This window comes from Prinia subflava, chromosome 8 (genome assembly GCF_021018805.1).
Source record: "Prinia subflava isolate CZ2003 ecotype Zambia chromosome 8, Cam_Psub_1.2, whole genome shotgun sequence".
In the NCBI taxonomy this organism is placed as follows: Eukaryota; Metazoa; Chordata; class Aves; order Passeriformes; family Cisticolidae; genus Prinia; species Prinia subflava.
In genome coordinates, this window is record NC_086254.1 from 17,980,289 (window position 1) to 17,992,015 (window position 11,727).

Sequence of the window (11,727 nt, forward strand, 5' to 3'; positions counted from 1 at the left end):
GGCATCCCCCGGGGTGTGACGGGCACCAAACCCCGGGCAGGGAACGGGGTCCGAGCTGGAAGGATCCCCTGGGGCCGGGGCTGGGTTTGGGGACACGGGGTGACAGCAGAGAGCTGGGGCTGGCCCTGGTGGCCCCCCCTGAGCCTCTCACAGCCCTTCCAGCCGTGTCTGGCTCGGTGGCAGCCGGGGGTGGCCCTGACCCACTTTAGCACAGACAGCGAGCGCGGCGCTCCCGGCCCGGGGGCAGCGACGGGCGGGGAGGGGGGGCCAGCCCAGCCCGGCCCCAAAACGGCCTCGGGGGTTTTAAAACCCCTGGGAATGGGGCTGGGCACGGCCTGAGCACATCCTGGGGCTGTTCCTGGGGCTGTTCCTGATCCCGAGCCCATCCTGGGGCTGTTCCTGTTCCTGGGGCTGTTCCTGGGGCAATTCCTGTTCCTGGGGCAATTCCTGTTCCTGAGCCCATCCTGGGGCTGTTCCTGTTCCTGGGGCTGCTCCTGGGCAATTCCTGGTCCTGAGCCCATCCTAGAGCTGTTCCTGGGGCTGTCCCTGCTCCTGAACCTGTCCCGGGGTTGTTTCTTCTCCTGAGCCCATCCTGGAGCTGTTCTTGGGGCTGTTCTTGGGGCTGTCCCTGTTCCTGCTCCTGAAGCTCTTCCGGGGCTGTTTCTTCTCCTGAGCCTGTCCTGGGGCTGTTCCCAGGGCTGTTGCAGCTCCTGGGGCTGTTCTTGGGGCTGTCCCTGTTCCTGGGGTTATCCAGAGGCTGTCCATGATCCTGGGGCAGATCCCGGGGCTCCTGAGGCTGTTCCCGAGGCTGTCCCTGTCCCAGGGCTGTTCCCGAGGCTGTCCCTGTCTGTGTCCCTGTTCCTGAGGCTGTCCCTGCTCCTGAGGCTGCTCCTGGGGCTGCTCCTGAACCTGTCCTGGGGTTGTTTTTTCTCCTGGGGCTGCTCCTGGGGCTGTTTCTGCTCCTGAGCCCATCCTGGGGTTGTTTTTTCTCCTGTCCCTGCCCCTGAAGCTGTTCCCGAGGCTGTCCCTGCTCCCAGGGCTGTTCCTGGGACTGTCCCTGTCACTGTGGCTATTCCCGAGTCTGTGATCCCGGGGCTGTCCCTGTCCCCATCCCTGTCCCTGTCCCCATCCCTGTCCCCTGTCCCCTGTCCCCATCCCTGTCCCCTGTCCCCTGTCCCCACCCCTGTCCCCTGTCCCCTGTCCCCATCCCTGTCCCCATCCCTGTCCCCGTCCCCATCCCTGTCCCCTGTCCCCTGTCCCCATCCCTGTCCCCATCCCTGTCCCCATCCCTGTCCCCATCCCTGTCCCCTGTCCCCATCCCTGTCCCCTGTCCCCATCCCTGTCCCCTGTCCCCTGTCCCCATCCCTGTCCCCTGTCCCCATCCCTGTCCCCGTCCCTCCTGCAGATCAAGTACCACGAGGAGTTCGAGCGCAGCCGGATGGGGCCCAGCCCCGGCGAGGCGGCCGAGCCCGAGCGCCGCGGGTCCCCCGAGAGCGGCGGCTACCGGCGAGCGGAGCAGCAGCAGCAGCAGCAGCACGGGCAGCCCGGGGCCGCCGGTGAGGGCACGGCCGGGGCTCCTCCACGGCCCGGACCACGGGATGGGGGCCAGCCAGATCCCAGTTTGGGATCCACTCAAATCCCAGTCTGGGATCCACCCAAATCCCAGCCGGGGGCTCCTCTGTGCCCCGGATCACGGGCCGGGGTCCAGCCACGGCCTGGTCTGGGATCAGCCACAGCCCAGTTCATGGATCCCCCCAGATCCCACTCTGGGGTCCAGCCACGGCCCAGTTCATGGATCCGGCCAGATCCCAGTTCATGGATCTACCCAGATCCCAGTCTGGGATCCAGCCACAGCCTGGTCTGGGATCCAGCCACGGCCCAGTCTGGGATCCACCCAAATCCCGGCCGAGGGCTCTCCTGCACCCCCAGTCCCGGTCTGGGATCCAGCCACATCCCAGTTCAGGATCTACCCAGGTCCCAGTTCATAGATCCACTCAGATCCCAGTCTGGGATCCAGCCACAGCCCAGTCTGGGATCCACCCAAATCCCAGCCGGGGGCTCCCCTGTGCCCCCATACCACGGGCTGGGGTCCACCCAAATCCCAGTCTGGGATCCATCCTTCCCTCCACACCCCAGTTCATGGATCCACCCAGATCCCAGTTTGGAATCCAGCCACAGCCCGGTCTGGGATCCAGCCACATTCCAGTTTGGGATCCAGCCAGATCCCGGCTGGGGGCTCCCCTGCGCCCCAGATCACGGGATGGGGTCCAGCCACAGCCTGGTCTGGGATCCAGCCACATCCCAGTTCATGGATCCAGCCCCATCCCAGTTCAGGATCTACCCAGATTCCAGTCTGGGATCCAGCCATATCCCAGTTCATGAATCCAGCCAGATCCCAGTTGATGCATCCACCCCCATCCCAGTTCAGGATCCACCCCCATCCCAGTTCAGGATCCACCCCCATCCCAGTTCACGATTCAGCCAAATTCCACTTCAGGATCCATCTAAATCCCAGCTCAGGACCCATCCTTCCCTCTACATCCCAGTTCAGGATCCAGCCACATCCCAGTTCAGGATCCACCTAAACCCCATCCCCAGTCTCCCCTTCCCCACCCCAGCTCAGTCCCCCTTTCCCTCCCCATTCCCAGTTTGGGATCCATCCTTCCCTCCCCATTCCCAGTTCAGGATCCATCCTTCCCTCCCCATTCCCAGTTCGGGATCCATCCTTCCCTCCCCATTCCCAGTTTAGGATCCATCCTTCCTCCCCATTCCCAGTTCGGGATCCATCCTTCCCTCCCCATTCCCAGTTTAGGATCCATCCTTCCCTCCCCATTCCCAGTTCAGTCTCCCCATTCCCAGTTCACATCTCCCCTTTCCCTCCCCATTCCCAGTTCAGTCTCCCCTTTCCCTCCCCAGTTTTCCAGCACCACCAGCAGCAGCCGCAGCCGTCCCCAGCTCAGTCCTACGGCTACAAGGAGCCGGCGGCTCCGGCCTCGTCCCAGCGCAACGCCCCGGCCGGAGGGGGGGTGAGTGCGGCCAGTGCCACCCCGGGGTCCCTCTGTGTCCCCAGCCCCGGGACAGGCCCTGGGGAGGGGTGGGGGCCTGGCTTTGGCACCGAGACCCCCCCCGGAGCCAGCCCGGGAGGGGCTGTGACCCCTCTGTCCCCAGGGAGCGGCAGTGACAGTGACCCCTCTGTCCCCCCAGGAGGGGCTGTGACCCCTCTGTCCCCCCAGGGAGGGGCTGTGACCCCTCTGTCCCCCCAGGAGGGGCTGTGACCCCTCTGTCCCCGGGGAGGGGCTGTGACAGTGACCCCCGTGTCCCCTGGGGCTGTTTGGTGTCCCCTGTGACCATGCCATCGCCCCCTGCGTCCCCTGGGGCTCTGACAGTGACCACTGTGTCCCCTGGGGCTGTCCCTGTGTCCCCTCGGGCTGTTCCCTGTCCCCTGTGGCTGTGGCAGTGTCTCCTGTGGCCATGCCATCCCCCTGGTGTCCCCTGGGGCTGTTCCATGCCCCCTGTGTCCCCCGGGGCTGTGACAGTGACCCACCCCCATGTCCCCTGTGACCGTTCCCTGTCCCCTGTCACTGTTCATGTCCCCTGTCACTGTTCCGTGTCCCCTGTGACTGTTTCATGTCCCCTGTGACCGTTCCGTGTCCCCTGTGACCGTTCCGTGTCCCCTGTTTCATGTCCCCTGTGACTGTTCCCTGTCCCCTGTGACTGTTTCATGTCCCCTGTGACCGTTCCATGCCCCCTGTGACCGTTCCGTGTCCCCTGTGACCGTTCCGTGTCCCCTGTTCCATGTCCCCTGTGACCATTCCGTGCTCCCTGTGACCGTTCCGTGTCCCCTGTGACCGTTCCGTGTCCCCTGTTCCATGTCCCCTGTGACCGTTCCGTGCTCCCTGTGACCGTTCTGTGTCCCCTGTGACCGTTCCGTGTCCCCTGTTCCATGTCCCCTGTGACCGTTCCATGCTCCCTGTGACCGTTCCGTGTCCCCTGTTCCATGTCCCCTGTGACCGTTCCGTGCTCCCTGTGACCGTTCTGTGTCCCCTGTGACCGTTCCGTGTCCCCTGTTCCATGTCCCCTGTGACTGTTCCGTGCTCCCTGTGACCGTTCTGTGTCCCCTGTTCCATGTCCCCTGTGACCGTTCCGTGCTCCCTGTGACCGTTCCCTGTCCCCTGTGACCGTTCCATGTCCCCTGTGACCGTTCCGTGTCCCCTGTTCCATGTCCCCTGTGACTGTTTCATGTCCCCTGTGACTGTTCCCTGTCCCCTGTGACCGTTCCATGTCCCCTGTGACCATCCCGTGTCCCCTGTTCCATGTCCCCGTGTCCCCACAGAAGCGTTTCCGCGCCGTCTACGATTACAACGCTGCGGACGAGGACGAGGTGTCATTCCAGGACGGTGACACCATCATCAACGTGCAGCAGATCGACGACGGCTGGATGTACGGCACGGTGGAGCGCACCGGCGACACCGGCATGCTCCCGGCCAACTACGTGGAGGCCATCTGAGCCCGTGTCCCCTCCCCGCCCTCCGAGCCGCGTCCCTGTGATGTCCCCGTGGTGTCCCCGTGGTGTCCCCGTGGTGTCCCCGTGTCCCCTCTGTGGCCGGTTCTGCTCCGGGGTGGCCCCGAGGGGCCGGGCGGGGGTGGGGGTCAAAGGCCTGGGGCTGTCCCGGTCCTGAGGGGCTCCGGGATCCAGGAAAGGGAGGGAGAGGCCAGTCAGGACCAGATTCCTGCCCCATCCCAGTTCGGGATCCATCCCTGTCCCAGTTCGAGATCCAGCCCCGTCCCAGTTCAGGATCCAGCCCTGTCCCAGTTTGGGATCCAGCCCTATCCCAGTTTGGGATCCAGCCCTATCCCAGTTTGGGATCCAGCCCTGTCCCAGTTTGGGATCCATCCCTGTCCCAGTTCGGGATCCACCTCTGTCCCAGTTCGGGATCCACCCCTGTCCCAGTTCGGGATCCACCCCTGTCCCAGTTTGGGATCCACCCCTGTCCCAGTTCGGGATCCTCTCCCATCCCAGTTCGGGATCCATCCCCAGTAGGGGGATGAGCCCCCCTGAACTGGGATGAGCCCCCTGGATTGGGATGAGCCCCCCAAACTGGGATGAGCCCCCTGGAGCAGAGATCAGCACCTCTGGAACTGGGATGATCCCCTCTGGAACTGGGATAAGCCCCCCCCTGAACTAGGATGATCCCCCCAAACTGGGATGAGCCCCCCAAACTGGGATGAGCCCCCTGCATCCCCAGCTCGCTCCAGGCTGGAATCTCAGAGTCCTCTGGGGGATCTTTTTCCTCCCACCCGGGATTTTCCTGCTTTTCTCCTGCTGAGTGCGGAGTGCTGCCACCACCCTGGGCCCGTCCCGGGTGACTGACTGTCCCCAGGGTGACTGTCCATCCCCTGGGTGACTGTCCATCCCCTGGGTGATTAATTGTCCCCTGGGTGTCCATCCCCTGGGTGACTGTCCATCCCCTGGGTGACTGTCCATCCCCTGGGTGATTAATTGTCCCCTGGGTGTCCATCCCCTGGGTGACTGTCCATCCCCTGGGTGACTGTCCGTCCCCTGGGTGACTGTCCGTCCCCTGGGTGATTGTCCCCACGGTGACTGTCCCCAGGGTGGCTGTCTGTCCCCACGGTGACTGTCCCCAGGGTGGCTAATTGTCCCCACGGTGACTGTCTGTCCCCAGAGTGACTGTCCATCCCCTGGGTGACTGACTGTCCCTGGGGTGACTGTCCCCTGAGTGATTCATTGTCCCCAGGGTGACTGTTCCCAGGGTGTCCATCCCCACGGTGACTGTCCCCAGGGTGGCTGTCTGTCCCCAGTGTGGCTGTCTGTCCCCTGGGTGCTGTGGCCCCACCCTGTCCCTCTCACCCTGGCGCTCTTTGGTACCAATCACTCCGCGCTGCTGTCCTGGACCAAAACCTCCACTCCCCGTCCCCTCCTCGTCCCGGGGGTCCCGGGGTGGGCCAGGCCCGGGTCAGACTGGAACGGGACAGGCCCGGGTCAAACTGGAATGGGCAGGAGCAGCGGGAATCCCCCCGGTGACATCGGGGTGTCCCCGCGGGGCCGGGATGCTCCTCCCGGGGGTGGCACCGCCTTTGCCATTCCCACAGGAATAAAACGGGAATGAGGGACCAAAGCCGCCCCTTCCCCCCCTTGGAGATGCCCGGGAAGGTGTTGGGGCAGCGGGAGGAATTTTTTGTCATTTTTTTGTCATTTTTTTGTCATTTTTTTGTCATTTTTGTGAAGCTTGAGACATTCCTTGGTCCTGTTGGGGACATCCTTGGGGACTCTTTTCCCTCCCTCCCTCCCAGAGACGGACAGAGACTCCCGGGAGGGGACAGAGACCCCCGGGGAGGGGACAGAGACCCCCGGGAGGGACAGAGACCCCCGGGGAGGGGACAGAGACCCCCGGGAGGGACAGAGACCCCCGGGAGGGGACAGAGACCCCCGGGAGGGGACAGAGACCCCCGGGAAGGGGACAGAGACCCCCAGGAGGGACAGGGACCCCCGGGAGGTTCAGGGACCCCTGGGAGGGACAGAGACCCCTGGGAGGGGACAGAGACCCCCGGGAGGTTCAGGGACCCCTGGGGAGGGACAGAGACCCCCGGGAGGGACAGAGACCCCCTGGGAGGGACAGGGACCCCCGGGAGGGACAGAGACCCCCGGGGAGGGGACAGAGACCCCCTGGGAGGGACAGGGACCCCCGGGAGGGATGGGGACCCCCGGGAAGGGACAGAGACCCCCGGGAGGGACAGAGACCCCCGGGAAAAGGGAATTGCGGCCACAGCGGGGTGGGGACAGGGACAGGGACAGCGGTGACACAGGACAGGAGGGGCTGTCCAGGCCTGGTGCTAAAACAGGGAGCACAAGGGCAGGGGGAGCCGCCTCCCCCTGCTAAATTCTCTTTTTCATCACATTCTGGGAATCGGGGCGGGAGCACCAATGTGAATAAACCCTTTTTTAACGGACCAAATAACACAGGAAATTCCCTTTTTGGGATACGGACCTTTTTTTAATCCTCCCTCAGAAGCGTTGTCCTTAAATTCTCTCCCCTCTCCCGTGCCCCTTTCACCCCTCTACCATTGGAAACAAACCTCTTATTGCTTCATTTCTGCCTTTTCTCTCAACTTTATGCACTTTTTTGCCTTTTTTTTTTTTTCATAGCTGAAAAAATAAAGCACCTAAACCTGTATTTAAAATAAATAAATAAAGAGTAAAAAAAAAAACCAAACAAAAAAAAGAAAATCACCCAAACACAAGGAAGAAGAACAATTAAAAAGCTGAATAATTGCTTTTCATCATGTGTAAAATAGACCTCGTCCATCCCAGCTTCCCTGGTCTCAGTGCTGAGCTTAGAACGTGTTTTTTTCCTCGGGATCCGTCGCTTGATTGGAATTTTGTCCTTGTGTCCTTCCTGGGTTCAGCACCCACCAGTTAAAAAAAAATTAAATAAATTATTTGGCCTTTTTATCCAAAATAAATAAACCCCTCAGAATGGACCAACCCGACCAATTCTCTTCCCGGTTTACTCAGACTGAAAATAAAAGTTTAATTTTTACCTGCTGATTGTGCTGGTTTTGATTGTGGCCGCTTTTCCGGCCGTTTTTTGGGTTTTTTTCCTGCTTTTTTGGGACTGGGGGAGGTTCCAGAGCCGGGCTTTTCATCTCCCCTGAGCCTGGGATTTATCTCCTTGGCTCATCCCATTTTTTATTTTTTTGGAGAGCCCGGGGGTTTCCGGGAGCCCTGGGGATTCAGCGGCTGCAGGTGCGATTTTTTCAGCGCTGTTTAAAAACAAAACCCCGGCAGGTGTGTGGGGAAGGGTGGTGTTTATCAACAGCTCCGGGAAAATAAAAAAAGGACGAGGAAAACAAAGGGAAGGAAAAAACAAAGCAGCAGTGCCAGGGAAGGCGAAAGAGCACCGGGAAAGGTGAATTTGGGGTGATTCTGGTGGGATCATTTTCTCATTATTTTCTCATTATTTTCTTTTTTTTTTTTCCTCTTTTTTTCTCATTTTTCTCTTTTTTTTTTCTCTTTTTTTTTCCTCTTTTTTTTTCTCTTTTTTCTCCTTTTTTTCTCCTTTTTTCTCCTTTTTTTCTCCTTTTTTTCTCATTTTTTCTCTCATTTTTTTCTCATTTTTCTCATTTTTTCTCATTTCTTTATCCTTTTTAAATCTTTTTTTCTCATTTTTTCTCGTTTTTCTCATTTTTTTCTCATTTTTTTCTCATTTTTTTCTCATTTTTTTCTCATTTTTTTCTCATTTTTTTCTCATTTTTTTCTCACTTTTTTCTCACTTTTTTCTCTCTTTTTTCTCTCTTTTTTTCTCTTTTTTTTCTCATTTTTTCTCAACTTTTTCTCATTTTTTTCTCTTTTTTTTTCTCATTTTTTCCCTCCTTTCCCCAAAGGCCGGGCCCGTTCCCAGCTGCCCCCACATCCCCGCGGGCCCCCCTGAAGTGGGGAGCGCTTTGGGGAGGAGGGGCAGGGGCAGGACGAGCCCCCCGCTCCCTTCCAGGGCTGGGCCGGGCGCGGCTGCATCGCCGCATCCCCGCTGGAACGCGGCTCCGTCAGCTCCGGCATCATCTCCGCATCCTGAGCGGGCAGGGCAGGGGAGGGGAGGGCAGAGCCTGCCCGGAGCTCGGAGCCCCCTGGAACCCTGCCCGGAGCCCCAGAACCCTGCCCGGAGCCCCCCAGAACCCTGCCCGGAGCCCGGAGCCCCCCGGAACCCTGCCCGGAGCCCCAAAACCCCGCCCGGAGCCCCCAGAGCCTGCCCGGAGCTCGGAGCCCCCCAGAACCCTGCCCGGAGCTCGGAGCCCCCCAGAGCCTGCCCGGAGCCCCCAGAACCCTGCCCGGAGCCCGGAGCCCCCCGGAACCCTGCCCGGAGCCCGGAGCCCCCCGGAACCCTGCCCGGAGCCTGCCCGGAGCCTGCCCGGAGCCCCCAGAGCCCTGCCCGGAGCCCTGCCCGGAGCCCAGAGCCCCCCAGAGCCCGGCCCGGAGCCTGCCCGGAGGCCCCAGAGCCTGCCCGGAGCCCGGGAGCCCCCGGAGCCCTGCCCGGAGCCCCCAGAGCGCTGCCCGGAGCTCCGAGCCCTGCCCGGAGCCCTGCCCAGAGCCCCGGAGCCCAGTCCAGTAGCCCAGAGCCCTGCCCGGAGCCCCCCAACCCCGCCCGGAGCCCCAGAGCCTGCCCGGAGCCCTGCCCGGAGCCCCGGAGCCCCCCAGCCCTGCCCGGAGCCCCGCCTGAACCCCCGCAGCTCCGGAGCCCCGCCCGCAGCCCCTGCCCCGCTCCTCCCTCCTTCTCTCCCTCCTTGTCTCCCTCCCTCCGGCCCTCCCTCGCCATGCTGGACATTTTCATCCTGATGTTCTTCGCCATCATCGGCCTGGTGATCCTGTCCTACATCATTTACATGCTCTGAGGAGCCGCCGCGGGAGATGCGGCTCTGCCGCGGCCTCGCCAGCCCGGGGGCGCCCAGGTGAGCTCCGAGCCCCGCCAGGTGCGGATTTCAGGGGGCATTTTCGGGGTCGGTGCTGTTGGTTTTGGCCGCCCGGGCCCGAAGGAGGCACCGGGGTGGATTTACAAAGCAGAGGCCGCTCAGCGCTGCCGGGCTGTCCCCGCTGGGAAAAGCCGCTCTGCGCAGCACGGGCCGCGCTGGCTTCGGCTCCCGAGAGGGGGAGAAGGGAACAGCTCCGGGAGAAGCCGGGAGGGATCCTGAGGGGCCAAAGGAGGGTCCCGGGGTCGGGGGCGGCTGCGGCCCGCACGGAGCTGCTCCATCCCCGCTCCTCCTCCACGGAGCTGCTCCATCCCCGCCTCTCCCGCACGGAGCTGCTCCATCCCGCACGGAGCTGCTCCAGCTCCATCCCCGCACGGAGCTGCTCCATCCCCGCCTCTCTCGCACTGAGCTGCTCCAGCTCCATCCCCGCTCCATCCCCGCACGGAGCTGCTCCAGCTCCATCCCCGCTCCATCCCCGCACGGAGCTGCTCCATCCCCGCACGGAGCTGCTCCATCCCCGCACGGAGCTGCTCCATCCCCGCACGGAGCTGCTCCATCCCCGCACGGAGCTGCTCCAGCTCCATCCCCGCGGCCCCCGCGGCCCCCGCGGCCCCCGCGGCCCCGGGCCCGGCTCACACCGCCCTCTCCCCTCTCCCCTTTCTCTTTCTCCTTCTCTCCCGCAGCCTCCGCCCGGTTCGCGTCCCTCGGAGCCTTCTGGAACAGCGTTAACCCCTGCGAGCCCAGCGCGGAGCACGGAGCGGTCACCGAGCCGTGGACGGGAATGGGGGGACACGGGAGGGGGCTCCGAGGGGCTGTCCCGCTGCCGGGACCCGGCTAATCCCCCTGCCAGGACCTGTGTCCTTCCCACTGCCAGGACCTGTGTCCTTCCCGCTGCCAGGACCTGTGTCCTTCCCGCTGCCAGGACCTGGCTAATCCCCCTGCCAGGACCCGTGTCCTTCCCACTGCCAGGACCTGTGTCCTTCCCGCTGCCAGGACCTGGCTAATCCCCCTGCCAGGACCCGTGTCCTTCCCGCTGCCGGGACCCGGCTAATCCCCCTGCCAGGACCTGCGTCCTTCTCGCTGCCAGGACCTGTGTCCTTTCCCCTGCCAGGACCCGTGTCCTTCTCGCTGCCAGGACCCGGCTAATCCCCTTGCCAGGACCTGCGTCCTTTCCCCTGCCAGGACCGGTGTCCTTCCCCCTGCCAGGACCCGGGATGGCCCCGGTGACGCCCGCGGTGTCCCCGGGGGGGGGCAGAGGGTCCTGTCCCCCCTTTTTTTGTGCCCAGGCCGCTCGTCTGGGCTGAATTTCAGGAAATCGCTTCTGATTTTGATGAGCAGCGCCCAGGGAGCGGAATAAAGAGAAATAAAGCTGAATAAAGAGAAATAAAGCTGAATAAAGTGGAATAAAGCGGAATAAAGAGAAATAAAGAGAAATAAAGCGGAATAAAGTGGAATAAAGCGGAATAAAGAGGAATAAAGAGGAATAAAGAGGAATAAAGAGGAAATAAAGAGGAATAAAGAGGAATAAAGAGGAATAAAGAGAAATAAAGAGGAATAAAGCGGAATAAAGAGGAATGACAAGGAGAGGGAGGATGGCTGCTGGTGGCACTGCAGGGTGGGGGACGCGCGGCTCCAGGGACAAATTCCCTGAGCTCCGAGGGCTCCGGGACATCCCAGGAATGTCCAGAGCTCGGAATTCCAGAGGCTGAGGCTCCTCCGTGTCCCCCAGCACGAGCAGCAGCCCCTGGGGAGGGGTCCCTGCCACCTCCTGTCCCCTTGGGAGGGTCCCTGAGTGTCCCCAGCCTCCCTCGGGGCCCTCTCTGGTGTCTGGGAAGCTCCAGGCCTCGGATAGGGAAGGGAGCGCTTCTGACACCATGGAAATTCCCGTGGGATGGAAAGAACATTTCAGAGCTCCATTTTTGCCCTGCTTGGAGATGTCTGCGGAGGTGTTGGGGGCAGCAGGAGGATTTTTCTTGTCCTTTTTTGACATTTTCTTGTCCTCTCCTTCAATCCCTGCCCTTCCACCGCCTCTCACGGGCAGGGACTGGAAGTTTCACCCTCCTAGAAGGCAAAAATTTCACATTCCTGGTGTCTCCCAGGGTTTTATTTATATATACATAAATATATATATACTATATATATATTTATATATATATATAATATATATATTTATATATTATAAATATATATTTATATATTATAAATATATATTTTATATATTATATATATTATATATTTTTTTATATT

General features: G+C 61.2%; 2 protein-coding genes across 7 annotated transcripts in view; one reads left to right on the plus strand and one right to left on the minus strand.

Moving 5' to 3' along the window:
• Window positions 1-7,559, plus strand: part of LASP1 (LIM and SH3 protein 1) — a 42,366-nt gene extending 34,807 nt beyond the window's left edge. The window contains exons 5-8 of one of the 3 annotated variants that reach the window (XR_010081152.1): window positions 1,406-1,556; window positions 2,917-3,026; window positions 4,334-6,573; window positions 6,732-7,559. Coding sequence is in view for 1 of the 3 variants with exons in the window: in XM_063403730.1 (XP_063259800.1) it covers window positions 1,406-1,556; window positions 2,917-3,026; window positions 4,334-4,507 (435 nt within the window). In the remaining 2 variants the exon portion in view is untranslated. Of the gene's footprint in view, window positions 1-1,405; window positions 1,557-2,916; window positions 3,027-4,333 lie in introns of all 3 variants that reach the window. The other 2 variants (XR_010081153.1, XM_063403730.1) reach the window with 2 other exon arrangements.
• Window positions 7,560-10,236: 2,677 nt separating this feature from the next.
• On the minus strand, window positions 10,237-11,509 carry LOC134553711 (uncharacterized). 4 transcript variants are annotated; one of them, XM_063403735.1, is made up of 3 exons: window positions 10,690-11,509; window positions 10,429-10,546; window positions 10,237-10,333 (listed from the first exon to the last, which is right to left on the minus strand). In XM_063403735.1, the coding sequence occupies exons 1-3, from the start codon at window positions 11,468-11,470 to the stop codon at window positions 10,315-10,317; spliced, it is 918 nt and encodes a 305-aa protein (XP_063259805.1). In that variant the 5' UTR covers window positions 11,471-11,509; the 3' UTR covers window positions 10,237-10,314. The 4 variants fall into 4 exon arrangements, with proteins under 4 accessions (XP_063259805.1, XP_063259803.1, XP_063259802.1 ...); XM_063403733.1 differs by having other exon boundaries at window positions 10,291-10,405; window positions 10,453-10,546; XM_063403732.1 differs by having other exon boundaries at window positions 10,315-10,452; window positions 10,500-10,546.
• Window positions 11,510-11,727: the final 218 nt, after the last annotated feature.